The sequence below is a fragment of the Dasypus novemcinctus genome, chromosome 12, assembly GCF_030445035.2.
Source record: "Dasypus novemcinctus isolate mDasNov1 chromosome 12, mDasNov1.1.hap2, whole genome shotgun sequence".
Taxonomy (NCBI): Eukaryota; Metazoa; Chordata; class Mammalia; order Cingulata; family Dasypodidae; genus Dasypus; species Dasypus novemcinctus.
The window spans coordinates 80,044,439-80,067,262 of NC_080684.1; the positions used below are offsets into that span (position 1 = coordinate 80,044,439).

Genomic DNA, 22,824 nt, shown 5'->3' on the forward strand with positions numbered 1-22,824 from the left:
GCCGCCTCCCAGGACTCTGTCCCCCAGGTTCCTGCACCTGCCCTTGAGCAGTTTTCCCCACTCCGGTACCCTCCGGGCGCCCTCGGATATCCCTCCAGGACCCACTTATGCGTGGCCACGTGATCGATGCCGCCCACCTTTATCTTTCGGGGGGGGGGGTGATCAAGCCTCAGTTTCCTTATCTGTTAAGTAGGGACAATAATCTCGATCGCATATACCCAGACCTGAAAAGGAGACCCAAAAAAGAGGAAATTCCCTTATAACGTTTATTATTAATTTTCCTTGTTGATTTTGGGGGAGGCGAGGTTTCAGCTACGGTTTAAAGGTAGCGGCGGCGAGCGCCCGCCCCCGCGCCACCCTGCGGGGCCAGCGGACCTCCGCTCTCCTCCGCCCTCCTCCGCCGAGGCCCCGGCCTAGCGGCCTCCTCGTGGCGCGCGGCGACATGGCGAGCGGCCACCGCCTCCTGCTGGAGAACGCGCGGCAAGTGGTGCTCGTGTGCGCCCGCGGCGAGCGCTTCCTGGCGCGGGACGCGCTGCGCAGCCTGGCGGTGCTGGAGGGCGCCAGCCTGGTGGTGGGCACGTAAGTGGCCGTGCTGGGGGCTTCCCAGTCAGCGCCCGAGTCCGGGGCTTTTTCTCCCACTCGTGCACAGTGGAGGGAGATGGGGTAAAAGCTTTTCCAGCAACAAAAAAGACATGGGCAGCCCTACCTTTAAGGCAACTGTTCCTAACACGTTTAACTGCTTTGGGACGTCACTCGGTGTGTGCGAGCAGGGAGACAGCGGAGGGGGTTGCTGAACGGGACGCAGCAGGACCCTGTCCCTCCCTGCTCAGAAAATACTGTCCAACCATCAGAAGTGGGTTGAGTTCTCTACAGTGCTTTTTGAAGGAAGGCCAGGATGACCTGAGGTTGTTTTTTTAAAGACAGATTTCAAATGTCCACCTAGATCTTTCGAATTAGCATCCCTGAAGGATCTGAGGACCTGCAGTCTTTGAATAGCACCTCTCCCTCCCGCCTTGGTCTGGGCATTACAACTGAAAATGTTTAGATGGTGATGGCTTTAGAGTAATAAGAAATCAAGTTTCAGCCACCAAAAAGGAGGACATTTTCCGTTATTTCTCCTTAACCTTCTGAGCTTCCTGCCAGACACGAATGAAAGAACAAAGGTTGGGAGGGCGCACCTGGACTGGGAATGGGGGTGGATGGCAATTTGATTCGGATGGAGCTGCAATTGCACAAGATGGATCTCAGGCACACAGACCACTGCTTATTTGAGGCTGTTTGGGGTTGTGTGAAAGCCTAACTTTTTTCTTTTCTTTTTTTAATTAATAAAGGGATTAAAACATTTCCAATGTTACTATCAAAATCTATTTATTAACAGAATTGCACACACACTTAGAAAGAGGGGAAAATACCTTCCTAAGGAACAGAACATCTATAAAAATTATTGTAATGCCACAAATGACATGAAGTCTTACAGCTCAACCCTTGTTCTCTGTAGCTATGTTTACATCAGAACCATTTAAATAGGAAACAGCAGAGTTGATTTGTGACATGGAAGGTGGTTTTTTGATTTGAGCCTGTTACCTGACTTACACAATTTGCTGGATTTGCCACTTTAAAATGGAGTTTCAGCAACGTTTAGAATTTTGCTGTTCCAATGTGACTAGTTTGGTACAAGTTTGTTTTTATTTTCATTTACTATCATCCTGTTTTAAACACATGCAAAAACAAGAGTATGGAATTGAAATAATTATCTAGCAATTCAACTTACTCAGAAACATCCCTCCCACCTTCATTATCTGTATATATATATTAAAGTAAAAACATTTTCAGGGTGAGCTATTTGGAAAATTGTCTTAAATTTTCACATCACTTTCCTTATGTGAAAATCGTTCAGAGATAGCTTGATCTTGCTTCTCTTTCTGTAGACAAGAAAGGAGAACGTTGTGAGTGTATCTGTAAGAGGGATACTGATGTAAAGCAGCTGAGGAAAGGAACGTTCCATTTCAAAGCCAGGAAATGGATAGGTTTTAATGTGTTTTCTGATTAGAATGAATCTCAGCAAGATCAACTGGTAATCAATCCCCTGTGTTATAGATTTGGAAACTGAGTTGAGTCCTGGAAAAGAGGAGTACCAGAAACTCCCCTTTCCTAAAAATATCTCCACCACTGTCCGCCATTATATTCATTCAGTTGGGTCTTCAAGGCTATCTCATTCTTAAATTACGTTGCTACCTGTGTGTGTGTGTGTGTGTGTGTGTGTGTGTGTGTATTGTAGCTAATCTTGAAGAAGCTCCCAGAAGATGCTGGAAGAGAAGCACAACTGTTGCCCACTTTACAAGTGTCCCATCAAAGGCTAAAATGAAGATGAAAATGTCTAAATGAACAAAACAAATAGGAATGAAAATGTTGATTCATACCCAAGAGGCATTATTTTAGTACTTCAGAGGAAAGGCAAAAAATGGAAAATGGTGAAGGAAAAATAATGGGTGTTTTATCTTCCTTCTTAGAGGCCCCTGAAAGAATCAGGTGGACAATGAACCTAAAAAAATGTAATACCCTTTCATTCATTCACTGTACCAAGCAATTAGACTATGCTGAACTCTGGGGATGCAAAAACGACTAAGATCAGTCCTGCCCTCAATATAGTATGTATAAAGGTAAAGAGAATTGAACAGGCCGGACATCCAAGACACTGCAGAGGGGTGCCAGACTAATGGAAGGAGTGCGGTGGGGGTGTCAGATTTATTTATCTACAAAGTGAGAGCAGTTTTATATTTTGGTAACTGAAATGGTATATGCATCTGTTCCAACACAAAGAACCTTGAGAGTCACTCAAAGAAGCAGACTCCATGTTAAATCATCATTATTGTTTTTTTTATCATGATGATCATCCTGTAGCTTCTCGAGTAGAGATTTGCTTGCTAGCTTCCTTTATTACTCTCAGAAGATTCTGTAGAATTTTAATTTCTCAACTTTACATTACAGAAATTTCATTTAAAAATTCAATGCTAGGAAACAGATGTGGCTCAAGCGATTGGGCTCCTGCCTACCACATGGCAGGTCCAGGGTTCAATTCCCAGGGCCTCCTGGGTGGCAGAGTGCTGGCCCACGTGGCAAGCTGGCCCGAATAGACAGGTAACACAGCAAGATGACACAGCAAAGAGGCACAGAGGAGAGACAATAAGAGATGCAGCAGACTGGGAGGCTGAGGTGGTATACAAGATTGAGCACTTCTGTCCCACTGTGGAAGGTCCCAGGATCGGTTCCCAGTGCCCCCTAAAGGGAAGACAAGGAGAAGACAGAAGAATGCACAGTGAATGGACACAGAGAGCAGACAATGAGAGGGGTGGGGGAGAAATAAATAAATCTTGAAAAAAAATTCAATACTAGCCTGATCTTTTTTTCCCCCCTTTAAATGAATTACATGGAATATATATGTTCATTGTAGAAAAAGTGAGAAAATAAGCAAAAAGAAAAAATCACTCAAAAACCCCCACTATTCAATGAACTAACACCAACATTTAGGTTATTACCTTTAGATGTTTCCCTATGCAAAATGAATCACATAAAAATAAGTGTTTTTTTTTAGAAAGTAAAATCTTACTATGTATACTATTTTGTATTCTGGGTTTTTTTGTTTTATTTGTTTTCACTTAGTAATACACTGTAAAAAATTTTTTTTTACCATAGCACTAATATATCTTTACCATTCTTTTTTTAGATTTCATTTATTTGTTTATTTTATTTCTCTCCCACCCACCCCCACCCCCAGTTTTCTGCTCTCTGTGTCCATTCGCTGTATGTTCTTCTGTGTCCACCTGCATTCTTGTCAGCAGCACCAGGAATCTGTCTCTTTTTTCATTGCATCATCTTGCTGCGTCAGCTCTCCACATGTGGGGTGCCACTTCTGGGCAGGCTGCACTTTTTTCGGGTAGGGCAGCTCTCCTTCCAGGGCATACTCCTTGTGCGTGGGGCTCCCCTACACGGGGGACACCCCTGCGGGGCACAGCACACCTTGAGCGCATCAGCACTGTGAGTGGGCCAGCTCATTACACGGATCAGGAGGCCCTGGGTTTGAACCCTGGACCTCCTATGTGGTAGGCGGACGCTCTATCCATTGAGCCAAATCTGCTTCCCTATCTTTATCATTTTTAATGGTTACATTGAATAATCACTTTGGGGGAAATGTTTTTTGTTAGTTTCTTTAAATAACCATCCTTGTATATAAGGCTTTGTTTAAAACCTGGTAAGTAGGAATTCCCCGGTGAGAGATCCATGTTCTTAAGAAGGTAGATAATCATGAGAATAACAGCCAGGAAGAAGGGCCTAGTGCCTGCAAATTTCTCCCCACACAGATTGAGACCCTTAGAGATTTAACTCTTAGTTATGATCTTATTAAAACACAAGTAACCTCTCTAAAAGCAGTGTCAGTTATTAATTCTTTGCATGAAATAGTTGATCATATTTTTTGTCTTGTGGCTCCTGGCTAAGAGAGTTCTGTGCCACATGCGACACAATTTTGATAGAAGAGGGGAGAAATGATCCTAGGTAAAAACATTGTCTTTTCCACCACTAGATTCATTGGATGGATTATTTAATTGAAAAGGGCCAGAGAAAAGCTGTTATTGATGAAGAGTTGTGTTAAACCAGGATGCCGCACTAAATTTAAAACCTTGCTTTCCGGTTCTGTCCCTATGTTTTTCCTCCCCATAACTCCCATAGTCATTATTTCTTTTCCTTTCATCATATCTCTCCTCATCCACTCTTTTATTCAATTAGGGTACCCAACCCACCTCAGTCCCATTTCGGAACTCCCTCTCTTTGCCTGCTTTCACAGCATTTTCCAGCCCTTGGGATTATAGCCCTGGATCTCAATTTTGACAACACTAATTTGCTGTGAGTGACAAAGACTCAAAATAACAATGGCTGAACCAGGATAGATGTTTATTTCTCTCCTTTGTAAAAGTCGAGGACAGCAGCCCAGGGATAGCTGATGGCCATACTCCATGGAGTCCTTGGGATCCAGGTCCCTTCTATCTTACTCTACTGTGCATGGCCTTTCCCACGGTCACTTCATGATTCAATATGGCTGCTCCATCTGCAGTGACGGTGCCTACAATCCAGCCAGTGGAAAACAGGAAGAGAAAACTAGAAAAGAAAAGAGGCGTATGGCATGCACTAGCTATGTTCTTAGGTTACTTGAAGATTCAAGGCACCATTTCACTTGACATTTTATTAGCCCCAACTGGCTGATGGAGGACTGAGAAATGTAGTCTTTATTCTTGGTGGCCATGTGTCCCGCTAAAAATTAGCGTTCTATTACAGTGAGAAAATTGATCTTGGGGAACAACCAGCAATCTTAGCTGCATGTGATTTGAATTTTTGTCTTGAACGGGGCTGGTGTTGCTTTTCCAAAGACACAGGCCCAAGATGGCAATACAATGAATATTGACTGATTGACACAAAAAGACACGCAATAACATCATTTTAATCACTGGTCAGATTTCTCATAATATTTCCCCAGGCTTTAGCACTTGTCTTTTGTTTTTCTTCAGGGATGGGCTCATAAAAGCCATTGGTCCCGCTGATGATATCCAAAGAGAATTTTCTGGAAAAACTTTTGAAGAAGTAATTGACTGTTCTGGGAAATGTATCTTACCAGGTACTTCCTTCTTTTTCAGTAAAGCTCTGAAAGCAGGTTAACACTTGCTGGAATAATGTAAGGACAAAGAGTAGCAGCAGGTTTAAATAGGGTTTCACAATATTAAAAAGTGATAATAACTACCATTTATTGAATGGTATTGAAAGCCCACCTGCTTTACAAGCATGAGTTCATATTGAATCCTTACAGCTATTTCTGTTAGGTCAGTGTCATTATCTACATATTACAGGTAGAACAGTGAAATTTAGGGGTGAAATAGCTTATCCAAGGTTACTAATCTGGGAAAGGGCAAACTGGAAATTAAACCCATTCATTCACTCCACTACCTTCCACTCACATGCTGAAGAGAAACGACCTGGTGCTGTTTAGGTTCAACAACTGTCAGAATAACTTTATTAATCCATTGCAAAGGAGAGGCAAACAGGGCAAGTTGCTGTCTCAAATACGAGAAGATACCTTAAATTTCTAAGTGTAACACAAAGGGCCCTGCTCTGGGCAGAAAAGAACACAAGAAATAAGTAAAAGCTTTAGTGATTTCCCTGTAGTTCGTTGGTATTTTTCACCACTGACAATACGATTGATTTCTTAACCATCATCTTGTACACTGTGCTTTGTAGGTTCATGCAATCATATAAAACCAGTTTCACAAGTTTTGAATTCCACACAAACATTTATGCTTCTGAAAGAGTTCTTGGTTTTACTCAATTTTTGGGTTTGATATCTTGGTTTAAAAGCCTGCTTGGTGAGCATGGAATTATTGAGCAACTGGAGCTGTATTTCCCTGATAGATATTTTTATCACGTTGAGTCACCCTCTTCCCTGGAGCCACTGAGATCAGACATGCAAGCAGGCATTCTTGCTTCTTCAGGATTTGGCACTCTGCCGAAAAAACGCACAAATTCTTCCTCCTCCACCCTCTTGCAAGATGGAGGACCACCACCCATTGCTTTCCCAAGAGCAAGATGGTATGGTCTGACTGCTGTCTAAATGCTATTTCTTAACTTTAAAATTGACTTGATTTATTAATTACAGGTTTGGTGGATGCACACACACATCCAGTGTGGGCTGGTGAGAGAGTTCACGAGTTTGCAATGAAGGTAACTATAATAAATGATGGCAAATAGAAATAAAGCACAAAGACAGGCTAGTCTTTTTCATGGTCTGTCAAACTTTGCAACAGATGCCTACATTTCTTCTCAATGGATAGTTTTATTGACCTGGGCTATAGAAAATAAACTATAGCTTATTTATAAGTGCCACAAATCTTTGTACTATGCACGAGGTTAGCAATCATGTTAAGTATAACAGCTTTCAAAAATTCGTAGCTGCAGAATCTTCCATTTAAAACAGATGTGACCAGTAATTTTTCCTCTTTCCCTTCCCCGCATTCCTTCTTAACACCATGTTACCGGAACCCCAAGGAAGTTTGAAAATCAACATTCACTGGGGACAAACTTGAAAAAATATATTGCTAATCACAAAAATAAGTCTTTTATTGTTCTCTTTTCCAGAAAAAAATCCTAAAGTATAGCCTATGTCAATCATACATTAGCCATAGCCAATACGCAATCCCTGGTTAGAACCATTTTACATTGTTAATAGAGGGGGTGTGCATCCCAACAGCTAAATAGGATTCTTTCAGAAAAAAAATTTTCCTCCAGATATTGTGTATTCTCAGCAAACTGGAGCTGTTTTTTAAGACTTTTTTTTTTTAACATCACAGAATTTCAGAGCCAAAAGCAATTTTAGAGATTGGAGTCCAATCTTCCATTAGCAAGATGGGGAAAGTGAGGTTCAACGGAGGGGAGCTTGTTGACTAAGGTCATCAGCTGGCCGATGGCAGAATCCACATGAAAACCTGGCCAGGACACCCCCAGGCTTTGTGCCACATGCCTTGTTGTGTCCAGTGAGCCCACTAACAACCCAGGAAGAGCCTCCTTATTTGCCTGACAGCCATCAGGCCCAAACCCTCATGGCCAAATAGTGAGATGTGGAAAGGAGCCCTGGTCTCATCAGCGGAGATTTGGGTAACTGCAGTGGGTTGCCCTGAATTGCCTAAGCTTTCCTCCAGTGTGTTCAGGGATATAGGGAAGGCTGAGATTTCCTGGTACTCACGCTGGGGGTGACTGGGCTGTTAAAATATTGAAGTACTTCTGTACCAGTTGGTAAATTGCTGCTGCCTGGAGCTCACAAGTGGCCCCATCTCTCCCATCTCTGCCTCTCCACACCCTTCCCTGACATCTCCAGCCTCCTCCCTCACAGTCCAGTGGCTGGCAGGTAGGAGCTTCCAGGACTGATTGCCCCAGCATCGCTTCTGCTGGGTCGGTGCGCCTGCCCCAGTGATTGTTAACCATTTTGCACATCACCCCTGGACGTAGGTTCTGTAGGCTGCCTACATCCTCCCAGTAAGTGCCGTGTCTAAGGGACGTGTCTAAGGGAGAGTCCTGTGTGTTCAGTTGGCAGGCGCCACCTACATGGATATTCACCAGGCTGGAGGAGGGATCAACTTCACCGTGGAGTGCACTCGCCAAGCTTCCGAAGAGGAGCTGTTCAGCTCCTTCCAGCAGCGGCTTCTGTGCATGATGAGGGCGGGCACCACGCTGGTGGAGTGCAAGAGCGGATATGGCCTCAACCTGGAGACGGAGCTCAAGATGCTCCGCGTGATCGATCGTGCCCAGCGGGAGCTGGACATCGGCATTTCGGTCACTTACTGCGGGGCTCACTCAGTACCCAGGTAATAACAGCTGATGGGACCTGCGTTTAAAGTCAGGGCTTTGAGCATGAAGACACAGGCCCCTGTGTTATCCTGGGGGTGGAGGTGCATAAAGCACTGCTTAGCTCCTGCAGAGCAACCGGTAGAAGCCTTTGGGAAGGCTCCAATTCTAAGGGGCTATACCACTCGCACACATGGCTTTTAGGGAGGGGATGCGCCAGAGCATGAGTCGTTAATAATGAAGGAAGAAGAAGTGTTCAAAGCTCTTGGATTTAAAAAAAAAAAAAAAAAAAAGGGCCCCTTTAGCGCCTCTAAAATCGTAGATAATAATTGAAATGGTTTCCCATGACAAATAATTAGCATAAAAGCACTTTGAAATTGATAGTAATGCCCTATGGAGACAGATCAAGCCTTGAAGTCAAGATGACTCAGAAGGGTTTCTGTTTCCATCTCTTAGCAGCAAACATTTTTGTTTTATTATTGTGTTTTTCATTCTTCACCTTATCAAAAAATTTCTCCCATGTGGCTTTATTGTGAAGAATTATGTCCCCTTGTGCACCTGTATCTCATCTGTCCAGAGTGCCTTTCGGTTCTGAAATTACTGAATAGGAAAGTCCATGGTTCCAGAACTGAAAGGTCCAAGAGAAATCCATGATTTGCTAATGCACAGGGTGTCCCCAAAGTTTTAGTGCAATTTTAAGCTTTAATAACTTTAGATGTGCTACAGACTTATAAAAATTATTTGAAAATTTAATCATTTGAATTTCCATTTCACTTATTTAGTTTTGTGAACTTTAAGAACATTTTAATGTAAATCTTTTGCTTCATTCAATGTTTTCCCTCTTCAGAGCATCTAAAAAAATTAACATTAACATGTATTATTTGAAATTCACAAAACTCAGTAGAAAAGAAACATACTTAATGTTTCCAGTGACGTTTATTGTAAAGTTTAGCATTTATGCTTCTGAAATTATTAAATCTTAAAACTACACTAAGATTTTTGGGTCACCTTGTCTATAGAAAACAGCAGGGTTTTTTTTTCCCTGTGTTTAGTTGTTGTAGCTGTTGTTTGCATTCAAATGAAATATGAAGTGTATAACAGTCTGCTTTTTTTTCAGGAGGAAAGCCATGGTGGAAAGGCTTTGGAATGATAGCATTCCAAAATGATCATCGTTTTAATCTAGTTTAGCTCCAACAGAATGACTTTGAGGCCATAACTTAACTTTTTTGAACATGGATGACTAATCTATAAAAATAGGGTAAACTAAAGAAGTATTCTATTTGTCTTGAGAATTAGAAACAACATATATAAGTGTTTGTCTCATTGTCAGCTCTCTATGCCCACCCCACCCCACCAATTTTTTTTTTTTGCTGAGTAAGAGCCTCCTGTGCACCAAGTTTACAAGGCTGAAGTTTTACTGAAATTTTCTCCATCTGCCAATGAACCTCTGAGGTCTGCATCTCAGTCCCCACTGAGGTTCAGAGCTTGCTAAGTAGTGACTGAATAATGTGCCCCAAGTTTCCTAGCCAGCCAACCAGGAAAACTCTATCTAGCAGAGTCTATCTGACTTCAAAAGCCCAGCCCTTTCTAGAAAAGTTCAGGGCCTCCTTCTTTCTTCCCCCATTCCCCCAAATAGTGAGACAGGAAATCTTACTCAGATGCTTTGGGAAACAATGTGGAAGAAGAAAAAGGGTTGAGTGACACCTGGGGTCCACTTAAGAGGCCCCCAGGTGGGTTGTCAGTGAAGCAACAAGGATGGCCACTGAGTATCCATGACTGGAAGACTCAGTTGCTCAGTCAGGTGGTCTTACCAGCATCCCCAAAGTCCACACAGGGCTGCTAGAATGGATGCCTTCTGTTTACAGAGTAGGATGCCCAAAAGTCTTGTCAATATCTCTGCCATGTAGACATGTCCCAATTATTAAGATTCCTAAGATACAGCTTTATTTCTCCACCTACACTGTTTCTCAAGTTCTCCAAGGCCAAATGACCCTTTTTTTCTAATTCTTTTTTGTTTTTTCCCCATGGTAATCTCATTTTCTTCCCTCAGAGGAAAAACTGCTACTGAAGCTGCTGATGACATTGTCAATAACCACCTCCCAAAGCTGAAGGAACTTCGCGAAAGCAGGAAAATAAATGTTGACAATATAGATGTGTTCTGTGAGAAGGGTGTCTTCGATCTTGACTCCACCCGAAGAATTCTTCAAAGTGGAAAGGACATAGGGTTACAGATTAATTTCCATGGGGATGAACTCCATCCCATGAAGGCTGCTGAGGTACGGCTGACCTTCTGCTTTTCCTTTGTGTTCTTGAGTATTCAAGTTATGGAAAACTTCATTAGTCTGTTCAAAGTTTGGAGTAGCCTTCTGGAAAGATAGAAAAGGGGGGAAATTGTTTGAACAATGTGCTGATTGGTGCAGTTGAGGCTTGGAAACTCTGAACTCTGTTGGAAACTTACCTTTTTGCTGATCAGGTACATTTATTATCATCTGCTAGTTAATAGAAAAAGGAGTACCTCTGTGGTTTTATTTACTAAAAAATTCACAACATATTTTGGTTGGCACACAAAGCCACACTTGTATAACATTAATATCACCTCTAGCTTCTAAGATCTTGAGGTGGCGACATCCAGATGAATTTTGGTAAAGCCTGCTATTAATAGCCACAGGATAATTTTCAAATCTATATGTCTTTCCCAGATTCATTTATATGTCTTTCCCAGATTCATTTATGCATCCTTTCAATAAATATTTGAGTGTGTAATGTATGCTGGACACTGTTCTAGGCACTGAGGATATTGCAGAAAACAAGCCAGACAAAGTCCCTTCAGCTGTGAATCTCCCTCATCTAAGCCCTGGAGTTATATAAACAGGTTGGGCTAAATACAGATGCTGATGTCGCCCATGTGTTTCAGCCACAGCATGTCCAATTTGATCTCTTAATATCACTATATCACTTACAGATCTTCTAATCCTGTGTTTCCTGCCCTGGTAAATGAATCATCATCTTTCTATTACCTAAATCAAAATCTTGGACACATTCTTGACTCCTCTTCCTTGCCACCCACCACACCTCAACCAATAACCAAGTCCTCCCAATTATCCATGACTCTTCACCCCCTTTCCTAGTTTAAATCACCATAATTTCTCACCTGGATTCCTGCAACAACTGTTCTCCTTCTTCCAATCTTGCCTCCATTTTAAGTCAAGTTTAGAAAAGTGAGGGTTTGCCATGTCTGTGATTCTAAGGTCAGGAGGAAACATACCCAATGGAGCACAGTCTGTCCTGGAGAGCAATAGGTTCCCGAGAGCCTCAATCAACAATAGTCTTAGGAAAAAAAAAACTCTTAGACCAGAATAAGCTGTTGTTGAACTCTTCCCTGCCCATGCTGGGGCGTTGCAGCCTCCCTGAGCCAGAGTGAAATGCCAAATGTCAGTCTGTTTTCTTTTCCTTGAAATGGTTAACATACCACCTTTCAGCCTAGGGCATTTGTAGGTGTGTAGGTATGTATGTGCATGTGTATTAAACTTGTCAAATTAAGTATATGATGAGCACAGGCTGAGAAGAAATCCACTTTAACACCTGTTGCTATTATCATCAGAGTGTTACCTCTTCTCAGTTTTCTTCTAGCAATCCAGTTCAAATTTAATCAAGTTCAAGTAGATATTCTCAAATTATACATATAATTACAAATTTTTAAATTTGTGTTTTCTACACTGAATGCAACAGCATTCCAAGGTATTTTTCTTTATTATATTTTTATGATGCTATAATAATGAGATCACCTATGTTGCCAAAGGTTTTATTGTTTGTTTATTTATATGCTATTCAAACTTTCCTCTGATCTTATAAATGTTCTGTTTTGGAAAATATAACTGAAGCGTATCAGACAGCATTTGTGTTTAAGAACTGTTTTCTGAAAGAGCATGTTAGCTAATTTTCAAAGGAATGTCCATTACAAACTCTGTTTCGAAACTTTGTGCTTGCCAAGAGGTTGTTGGCAAGAAATCTGAATAATCGAGTGTTTTTCTCTTTGTGGGAAAAGCAATTTTAGGGTTCTTTGTTGATTTGTTGTTGCTCTCTCTGCGCTTTCTGCTTAGCTCGGGGCTGAGCTGGGAGCCCAGGCAATCAGCCACCTGGAAGAAGTGAGCGATGAAGGCATTGCCGCCATGGCAACGGCCAAGTGTTCTGCTGTCCTTCTGCCCACCACTGCCTACATGCTGAGGTGAGGCCATTTCTCACACCCAACACGAGAGCTGCAGTACAAGCAGTGATGACCCAACCTCTGAGCTGCCTACGCATTATTCCGTTCCCTTTAAAATCCATTAAAAATGCAGATCAAGAAGACTTAGCTCATGGGGCTATGAACTGTGGAATGATGTTCCCAGGAACTTACCCTGAGGAAGGGGCCTAGACCAAAATTACATCTAAAGGCGTCATTATTGGGAAGGGTGGTTTCTTTGTCTTCTTTCTTAGTTATAGGAATTTTTCCATTAAAAAAAAATCAGTAGGGGGAAGCGGATGTGGCTCAAGTGATGGGCCTCTGCCTCCCAAATGGGAGGACCTGAGTTTGGTCTCTGGGCCTCCTGGTGAGAGAGAAGAGAAAGCATGCCTGCGCAGCGAGCTGAGTGCCCACGTGGTAAGCCGAGTGCCCACGTGAATGCCTGTGTGGCGAGCGAGTGCCTGCGCAGCGAGTCAGTGCCCACGTGGCGAGCCGAGTGCCCATACTGTGAGCCAGTGCCTGCACGGGTGAGTCACACAGCAAGATGATGATGCAACAAAAGAAGGACGAAGGGAAAAGTCGCGGTGAAGCACAGCAGAGACCAGGAACTGAGGTGGTGTAGCTGACAGGGAGTCTCTCTCCACATCAGACGATCCCCAGGATCGAATCCTGGTGAATCCTAGAGGAGAAGTACAAGAATAGAAGACAAAAAGAGAAATAGATGCAGAAGATCACACAGCAAATTAATACAGACAGCAAAAACAGCAGAGTGAGGGCAGGGAGTAGGAGGGGGAAAATATTTTTTAAAAATCAGTAGGCATTACTTTTATAATCAGAAAATAATGAAAAAGGCTTTATATGTTTAAAACATGTATATGATGTTAGGGATATTGAACAATATTCAGAGTCTGAATAAGCTGTTTTTTAAGAGGATGTGAGTGGGTACCATAATTGTGTACCAAAATCTTCATAAATCCTGGAAATATCGGAGGAAAGAGGAGCCATGTAAGTACATTTTGTAAAATCTATGCAGGGATTCTGCTGTATGCTCTTTTTCTGGATTGAATATTCTTAGTCCATCCTTTATAACTGCTATTGCCCTAATTCTATTAGAATATGGGTCCCAAAGTCTTCGGACCCTTTCCATTGCAGCATTTATGAGATAGCTGCCAAGTCTGTGGTCTGGGAGGCCAGGAATCAAGGGACAGTTTATTTCCTCTTAGGACCAGGTACTTTCTGTGTGGTTGGGGTCTACTGTCTCAGGAGGGTGTGGGAATTCTGCTGAATTTGGGGCCTTCAGACAGTGGTTCTCAACCCAGGAGCTCCCTGCCACCCCCAGGGGACATCTGGCCAGGCCTGGACACCATTTTGGTGGTAACAGAAGGGGTGGTTGGGGTTTGCTCCTGGCATCTGGAGGGTCAAGGCTAGGGGTGCAGGTAAACCTCCTCCAGTGCCTAGAACTAATGCCAGATTTTATTTAGGTTCTTGACAGGCTGCAGAAATGAATTTCAAGTGCACGTCAGGTGAGTTAGGCCAGTCATTACTCAGGTAGGGAGGGAAGAGAAATGGGAGAGAATAACAGATCAGTGCTCCCAGGTGAAGAGGAAGGGGTTGAAAAGTGATGAAGAAGGCTGATTTACAGACTACAGTTTCCCATTATAGGTTATAAATACCCAGGATTTTCTTGCGTGGTCATGTGACAGAGGAAAAAAACGGTGAGAGCAGTGCGCAGAGGGCAGGACGGGTCCAGAGGCAGGTCCAGAGGGGAGAGAGTATGTGAGAGAGCAAGCTCAGGCCTGGGGTCTGCCTTTTGAACTGTTAATTATTCCACCCCTTTTGCTAATGGGAGGGGAGGAGTTCCAGCTGTTTACTGTTTTGATTGCTCATTTCTCCCATCAATGTCCAGAGGGCCCAAGGATAAAGTCCTTGGGGAATATCCAGGGCTTCTCCTGGCTTCCGGAGGAAGTCTTCTTTCTTCCAGCAGCCATCTGGGGTTACTGACGTCCACGTGGACTCTCTGCCAGGTTCCAGATCTCTCTGCTGATTCCCTATCTTACTAACCTGCTTCAGAACAGGCTGAGAAACTGCCTTGGGTATCGAAAGGCCAGGCTTCACTACACTTTTTGAGGAGGGAAGAAAGGAAAATGTCAGTCCTTTTCTCAAATGTGTTATGATTTCAAACGCACACCCATAGAACATTATTGTTACAGTTAAACATACATTATTATCATTATTCTCTTAATTTAAAGAGTAGACACAATCTAGACTGTAAGTAGGGAATATCAGTAACACTTCTTGGTATGACCTAATGCTTTTCTTACAAATCTTAAGTGTTCAATCTAAGTTAATAATCCATACTTAATCTGGTTATTTTTCCACTGCGCAAGAATTAAAGTGTTATGGGCTTTCTTACCAAAAGAAAAAGAAAAAAGAGGCTTTCGTCCAGCTCACCTTGAATATCTTAAGATGGAGCAAAAATCTGAGACTTTGTAATACTGAAGCATCAAATCCTTAAAGCCTCAGAAGTATATGCATCAGATGCATCATAAGCATCAAGCATCATGTAATACTGAAGCATCAAAAAGCTTAACATTGTCCCTATGCCAGCGGCAGCTGAGCCGGCCATTGTCACTAGATGGGTTTGGTATCCCTTTTGGACAATGGGGCCATCAAAGGGAAGGCCTCCCTCCTGCCTCTCTGGCTTTCCCGATCTTTTTCCAGGGAGAAACTTACAGGGCCCCCTGCTGCTCTCTGAGCTCTGCTGTCTGATTTCCATTGCTCCTGTTAATCAGGTGTTTTATGTCTATTTGCATATAATGTTTTTGGTGTATTTAGGAAATGCTCACCTTAGTTTCTCCAGAGTTTCCTTAATAATTTTACAGCCTTACTTTCCCCCCTGCCTGGGAAGGGACTGGAGGGGAGGGGAGGCCATCAGAATGACCCACAGGGAAATGTTACGCTACACCCCTTCCTTGCTCTCTCTGCTTCACCTATCTCCTCTCGTACACCCTCCTAGTTGAGAAATATTATTTTAATTCAGGGGGTCTTAATGAGGGATCCATGAACTGAAATTTAAAAAAAAAACATAATTCCTATGGGGACGTGTTGGTGAGGGTGTGATATATTTATTAAATAATATACAGTATAGTGTGGACTTGGTAAGGAGTCTGGAACTAAAGAGGGTAAGAATCTCTGTTTAAAGTGGTCTTGCAAAGATAAAGCACACATTGGGAGTGCTTTGAGTGCAAGAGTCATCTCTATACCCCTATTAATTTATTAACTCATGTATTCAGCACATGTATTGAGTGCCTAGCACTGGTCTAGGCACTGGGGATCCAGCAATAAACAAAATTAATTCCTTGTCCTCAAGGAGCTTACATTCTAATGAGAAGAGAGGAACAATATGCAAACATACAACTGAATATATAAAATGTCAGATAATGCTGAGTGCTATGAAGAAGAGCAAAGCCAGGCAAGAGGATGGGGTGGTTTGGGGAGGATGCTATGTGAGCAGAGACCTAAAGGAAGTGAGGGAAGTGGAGGAGTGAGTCGTGTCGAGGGGAAGGAGCAGGAGTTCTAGGAGGTGTGCTGTGGAGAGACAGGGACACGGAGTACCATGGTGGACAGGCCCTGGAAGGCTTTGAGAAACAAACCAGGTCATTTTGAATGACAAAACTCAGGGGTCCTGGGATTCCACCTGACTCCACCACTAGTCACTTAATGTTAAGTTTCTGTTTCTTCTTCCAAAACAGGAAGGGGTTGGAGAGCTCTCCCAGTCCTCTTCCATTCCAAAAATCTACTCTGCAAAAATTCCCCTCTAGAGACTTACCTCTTTGTTCCCCTCTTAGGCTGAAGCAGCCTCGAGCCAGGAAGATGTTAGATGAAGGCATGATTGTTGCTCTGGGCAGCGATTTCAACCCTAATGCATATTGCTTTTCAATGGTAATTGTTCTTTTTTTTTAAAGATTTATTTATTTATTTATTTCTCTCTCCTCCCCCACCCCCCACCCCAGTTGTCTGTTGTCTGTTCTCTGTGTCTATTTGCTGCGTCTTCTTTGTCCGCTTCTGTTGTCGTCAGCATCATGGGAATCTGTTTTTCTTTTTTTTGTTGCGTCATCTTGTTGTGTCACCTCTCCGTGCGTCCGGTGCCATTCCTGGGCAGGCTGCACTTTCTTTCGCGCTGGGCGGCTCTCCTTGTGGAGTGCACTCCTTGCGCGTGGGGCTCCCCTACGCGGGGGACACCCCTGTGTAGCACGGCACTCCTTGCGCACATCAGCACTGCACATGGGCCAGCTCCACACGGGTCAAGGAGGCCCGGGGCTTGAACCGCGGACCTCCCATGTGGTAGATGGATGCCCTAACCACTGGGCCAAGTCCAAACCCGGTAATTATTCTTAACGTGCTTTTCTGAGCAGAATATCAGCCTTCTACCAAGCATATAGATAATTTAAAAATATTTCCCTAACTGTTCAGAGATGTATAAAAGATGGAAAAGCATTTTCCTATGAAACAAGGAAAAAAGGTGAAAATAATAGCATATATTTCTGTGCTGCATGAATGCCTCCAGGCAGAGAGAGAGGAGAGGAGGTTCATTCTGTGATTCAGCTTTAAGCATTGTGGTTAAGGTGACAACCCATTTCTCAGAGAAAGAGAAATTGGAAGCATAAGCTCAAAGACTTTTTTAGTAAGGATGGAGGTGAGCCTCACTTTACAGAGTAAGTGGGCTTGAAAAGTTGTAAATAAATGGTAAATTCACACGGGGGTAATCTCCATAATAAAGGGACCTTTCCCAAAGCTTAATAGTGTTTGTGTGTAAATGGAAACCTTCCCATACCAGTTTAGCCAATTCCACCTATACATTTACCCTTATTTTTTGTGCTCTGTCCAGACCTGTCTTAAGTAGCCATTGCCATTTTGTTACTTTCCTCCAATGCTTTTCTCTTCCCACTTCAGCCCATGGTCATGCATTTGGCCTGCGTAAACATGAAAATGTCCATGACTGAGGCCTTGGCCGCAGCCACCATCAATGCAGCTTACGCTCTAGGGAAATCCAACTCACATGGGTCTTTGGAAGTTGGCAAACAGGGAGACATCATTATCATCAATTCATCCAGGTGAGCGTTCTCCCAGTGTGGCTATTTTACCTTACGCTCATTGTAATATGTAGACTTGGTGTGAATCCCTTTCCTACCAATTAATAGTGCCAAGCCCCATCTAGGTTTAGAAGCTACCCAATCCCCCTTGATCGCCAGCCCTTTCTAGCTAAACCATGGGATAGACTAAGTTTTCAGGTCTCTTCATCCATCTAACACCTTTCCTAGTTCTCCAGGTCTGCGCTGACTGTTTACGTGGACTTTGGACTTGTTGTGCCCTCTGGAGTGTTTTCGTTTTTCCATTTGGCTCCTGGTCCCCTGCTTGTACTCGGCCAGCGTCATCCCTCTCTGGCATTTTGTCCTGGCGCTGAATGTTGCCTCTGACTTCTCCTACCTTCTGGATCCCTAAAGCCTTGTTTCTGTTTTCCTGTTGCTGGCTTCTTATTACTGCCCATTGCTCCCATCTGGCCCTCCAATGTGACAATTTGTATCTTAATTGTTCTAAATCTAAAAGTCATAAATCATAGGGCTCCTGGGCCCTTGTGAGGGTCTTTATACTTCATGTTCAGTCAAGGAACGTGTCTCTATAATTCTGTTTTCTATGGTCAAAATCACTCTCTATTGCCTGAAAATAATGCTGGATCATTTGTGCAACACTTAACGAATTGAATATTTTGTGATAAAAAATGTAAATGATATTATTAAAGAATACTTGATTTATCATAGATCAATTAATTATATACATATTTCCAAAAAAAACCCAAATACTAATGACTGTGTGTAAAGAAAGCTTTAGTGTATATTGACAAAGTGGTAATTTTGACTTGTGTGCATTGACATAACATCTTATTTCTTTGTAGATGGGAGCATTTGATTTACCAGTTTGGAGGCCATCATGAACTAATTGAATATGTTATAGCTAAAGGAAAAATCATCTATGAAAAATGACAGCTTTGGAAGGAAAAAGAAGTCTCTAGACAATGTAACATAAGCCAATACAGTTATATTAAAAGTTAAAACACCTTAATAGTTCACTAGAATGATCTCACAAATATATTTCAATGTTTTATTAATTGAGTTTAAAAAACCAAGGTATTATTAATTTATTATAGTTGGTGAGCACCTGAACATATAAACAGTAAGCCTATTATGAGGATAATCTCAAATTATTAAATTATTTCACCAAGATTTGCTACAAATAGTCTGAAGATTAGTATGATGGGGTATAGTAAAAATGCCTTTTTGGGTAAAGCAATGGGCAATTAAGTAGACTTGGCCTGAAATTTTCATTTTATTTCTGTTTTTCAAATTTTGGTGTTTAGTGAACATTTGGGAATGAAGTGAATTCTAAGTGATATGTCCAAAATAAGCTAAATAAAGGATCCTAGGCCTTCTATAATAGGCAAATATTCTCCCTTTTCCCCTCACAGTCGTCTTTCTAGATGTCCTTGGAATGAATTAAGGTCCCCCGAGGGAAGATGTCCTTCCATTTCTAACTCCTTCTCAACCCTAGCAATAAAGCTTCACAGCAGAGTTCAAGACTTGTCATGTTACACATGAGTCCAGGGACTTTCCTGTAATGGGTACATTTCCCCCAAATCCCAATAATGTGATTTCTTTGAAAATTTTTTAAAGTTTTTGATTCTTGAAATGACCAATATATTAAAAACACTTCACTACTCTCAATAAATATTTGCTATCACTATTGCTATAGTTTCCTTACAGTCCTGGAAGTAGATCAACACTGTCACATATTAGAGAATTTTAGGAAATGAACAAATTAAAAAATTATTTACCAAGAGTGGATGGTTATTTATATAAAATCTGTGTTTCCAAATGTGAGTATTACTTGCAATCTTTTAAAATGTTTTCATCCTTATCTTTGCAACCCGAACTACATGATCACTTTTATGAGGAAACAGTTTGAGCAGTAAACATTAACTGTCCAAATTATCACCAGTTCCAGGGTAACAGAGCCCGAAGGAGTGAGACTGAACTGTATTCTACGTTAAATCGATCACGATGCCCCTTGCTGGAAGGTTAACCTCAGCACATTGCTGTCACCCCCAGGTGGCATGGGGTCTCCAGAGTTCTGGTGGAAGGGGTGGGGGCTCCTGATTTGCCATGGCACACGGACCTTCACCCTGCTCAAGCACATCATTCCCTTTTGCTCCCTTCTCTCAGTGTGAAACGCAGAGCTAGTCACCCCTCCCCCATGCCCCCACACCTCTATCATAGCCTTTATTTGTTTATTTTTTTTTAAGATTTATTTTATTTACTTTTCTCCCCTTCTACCCCCCTCCCCACCCCAGTTGTCTGTTCTCTGTGTCTATTTGCTGCATGTTCTTTGTCCGCTTCTGTTGTTGTCAGCGGCACGGGAATCTGTGTCTCTTTTTGTTGCGTCATCTTGCAGAGTCAGCTCCCCGAGTATGCTGCACCATTCCTGGGCAGGCTGCACTTTCTTTTGCGCTGGATGGCTCTCCTTAAGGGGCGCACCCCTTGCGCGTGGGGCTCCCCTATGTGGGGGACACCTCTGCATGGCAGGGCACTCCTTGTGCGTATCAGCACCACACGTGGGCCAGCTCCACACGGGTCAAGGAGGCCCGGGGTTTGAACCGCGGACCTCCCATGTGGTAGACAGACGCCCTAACCACTGGGCCAAGTCTGCTTCCCTATCATAGCCTTTATAGCACTACCATTGAACTGGGGAAGGAAAGTGTAACAGTAAAACCAAACAGAAAGACAGTTCCAGGTCGAGGGGTGGGGAAGGGAGGTTGCCATGCTTTAACACTGAAGGTTGGGAAGGATTTCAATTTTGACATTTTAAGGCTGGCCTGTCATGAAGTTTTCAGAAGTTGGAGGATAAGTGCGGAGGATTCAAGTGCGGAGCTAGGGCTCCAAAATTAGTAAGTTCCAATTTCAGAGGGTTTCAAACATCAGGCTCGGGAGTGTGAACTTCATTCTTTTTTTTTTTTTAAAGATTTATTTTTATTTATTTCTTTCCCCTTTACCCCCGCCCCAGTTGTCTGTTCTCTGTGTCCGTCTGCTGTGTGTTCTTCTTTGTCCCCTTCTGTTGTTGTCAATGCCGCGGGAATCTGTGTTTCTTTCTTTTGCATCATCTTGTGTCAGCTATCTGTGTGTGCGGTGCCATTCTTAAAACCAGGGGAAGCCGCTGAAATTTTTGAACAGGTTCATACCAAGACAAGAGTGCTGTTTTGGAAAGATTAATCTGATTTTAGTGCTCATTAGTAGGCATCCAAATAGTTGCTCTATGAGTGAACTCTTGCAAGGCACCTACAAAGTTGAGCATGTGCTTTGGTGGAGAGAGGCGTTTTCTGCACACAGGATATGGAATGGAGTCAGGTATCAGATGCTAGCTAGAAGTACAGGTGAAAGCCCTTGCCATCGCACAATGCGGTGTGAAAATCCTTACTCTGCTCCACACTGTGCTGGTTTCATGGTTCTTTTCTCAACCGTTTAAATGATCGCGCACCACCACCCCCCCCCCCCCAGGAGAAAAATGAAAATAAATTTCTCCCCATGGAATTAGATTAGCAAATATGTATGGCAGGGGGTAGAGGGACTGAAAGGTAACTGCTAAGGGGTAAAGATTTTTCAAGTTATGGAAATGCTGTAATAGTTATTGTGGTGATGAACGCATGACTCTGTGATTATACCAAAACCCACTGAATGTACACTTTGGGTGGATTATATGGTATATGAATACATCTCAATAAAATTGTTAAAAAATTAAATTTCTTCCCAAGGAATAAGATTTTGTCCGGAAGGATCAAGCTTTAAAGAGCAACAAACCATTGAATATGTAGTTTTGTTGTGTGTTTTTTTTTTTGGCCTCCCAAGAATCAATATTCTCCCCCTTGGAGGTCATATCACTCCTGTTGAAAATGGATGTAGCAGATACTGTGGGAATTAGGCAAGGCAGTACGGTGTGTTGAAGGGAACACAAATTTGGGACTTGACATCTGGTCTTTTATCTCATCTTGAATTCTATTTATCCAGCTGTAAAATGCAGAGGTTGGATTCCTTCTATCTTTAAAATTCTGGTTTTAAAGTGAGCCCTGCCTTCAGGGAATTTGCAATCTAATTAGTGCAGTAAGCCTGACATTTAAGAGTTAGAATGAATGAGAGAAAGTGACAACATGGAAGTGGTTTCCAGGCATGAATGACTTCTGACATTGCAATTCAGCTTACATTTCTCCTTTTTTTCTCCTTTTTGTTCTGATTCCCATTATTCAAAGCCCAGCTCTGTCACCTCTTCCAGGAGGCCTCCCTGCTGGTTCAAACATGCTGTAGTTGTTTTGCCATCTTCTAGAACACACACTTGGTGTGGTAATTACTATTTCATGGCCCCAGCCAGACTATAAGATCTCATGTTATATTTGATACATGGTAGCCCTGGTATAGCACCTCACACATAGTGGCTATGCTAGGTGGGATGCTGATGGCTGAAAGTATCAAAACCCGAAAAATATGACTTGAAAAATAAGGACATTGGGAAGCAGATGTAGCTCAGTGGTTGAGTGCCTGCTTCCCATGTACAAGGTCCTGGGTCCAATCCCTGGTACCACCTTTAAAAAAAAATATATATATATATATAGTATTTATTAGCTCACTGTAATAGTTTTGTGTGTCTGTTTAGCTAGGCAGTTATTCAAACACTAACGTCTGTGTTGCTGGGAAGGTATTTTATAGATGTGGTAACATCTATAATCAGTGCCTTTAAGGAAAAGACATGATAGACGTTCCTCATCTAATCAGTTGAAAGGCCTGAAAAGCAAAACTGAGGATTCCCTGAGGAAGAAGAAATTCTGTCCTAAGACTGTAGCATCAGCTCCTGCGCAAGAGTTTCCAGGCTGCCCTATAGGTTTTGAACATACCAGTCCCCACAACTACAGAACCAAACCCTTCAAGTAAATCTTTCCTTTATAAACCATATATATATATATATATATATATATATATACACTTTATATATGTATGGTTTATATATATACTTTATATATATATGGTTTAGTATATATATATACTTTATATATATATGGTTTAGTTTCTCTAGAGAAACCTGGATGATGCACTCTCCACTGGAAATTCAGAGGTCAGGCAGGCTTC

The 22,824-nt window shown here is 42.4% G+C and overlaps 1 protein-coding gene across 1 annotated transcript; it reads left to right on the forward strand.

Annotated features, from left to right (window-relative positions):
- The first annotated feature begins 353 nt into the window (after window positions 1–353).
- Window positions 354–21,449, forward strand: AMDHD1 (amidohydrolase domain containing 1). Its single transcript, XM_004451525.4, has 9 exons — window positions 354–579; window positions 5,559–5,665; window positions 6,698–6,762; window positions 8,122–8,399; window positions 10,430–10,655; window positions 12,480–12,604; window positions 16,450–16,543; window positions 17,555–17,715; window positions 18,555–21,449. Exons 1-9 carry the CDS (start codon window positions 443–445, stop codon window positions 18,640–18,642), a joined length of 1,281 nt encoding a protein of 426 aa, XP_004451582.1. The 5' UTR covers window positions 354–442; the 3' UTR covers window positions 18,643–21,449.
- The last annotated feature ends 1,375 nt before the right edge of the window (window positions 21,450–22,824 follow it).

Coding starts and splice junctions, on each gene's coding strand:
- AMDHD1 (XM_004451525.4), top strand. CDS start 443: ATGGCGAGCGGCCACCGCCTCCTGCTGGAGAACGCGCGGCAAGTGGTG. Junction 12,605..16,449: donor ACCACTGCCTACATGCTGAG/GTGAGGCCATTT, acceptor TTCCCCTCTTAG/GCTGAAGCAGCCTCGAGCCA. Junction 17,716..18,554: donor ATTATCATCAATTCATCCAG/GTGAGCGTTCTC, acceptor ATTTCTTTGTAG/ATGGGAGCATTTGATTTACC.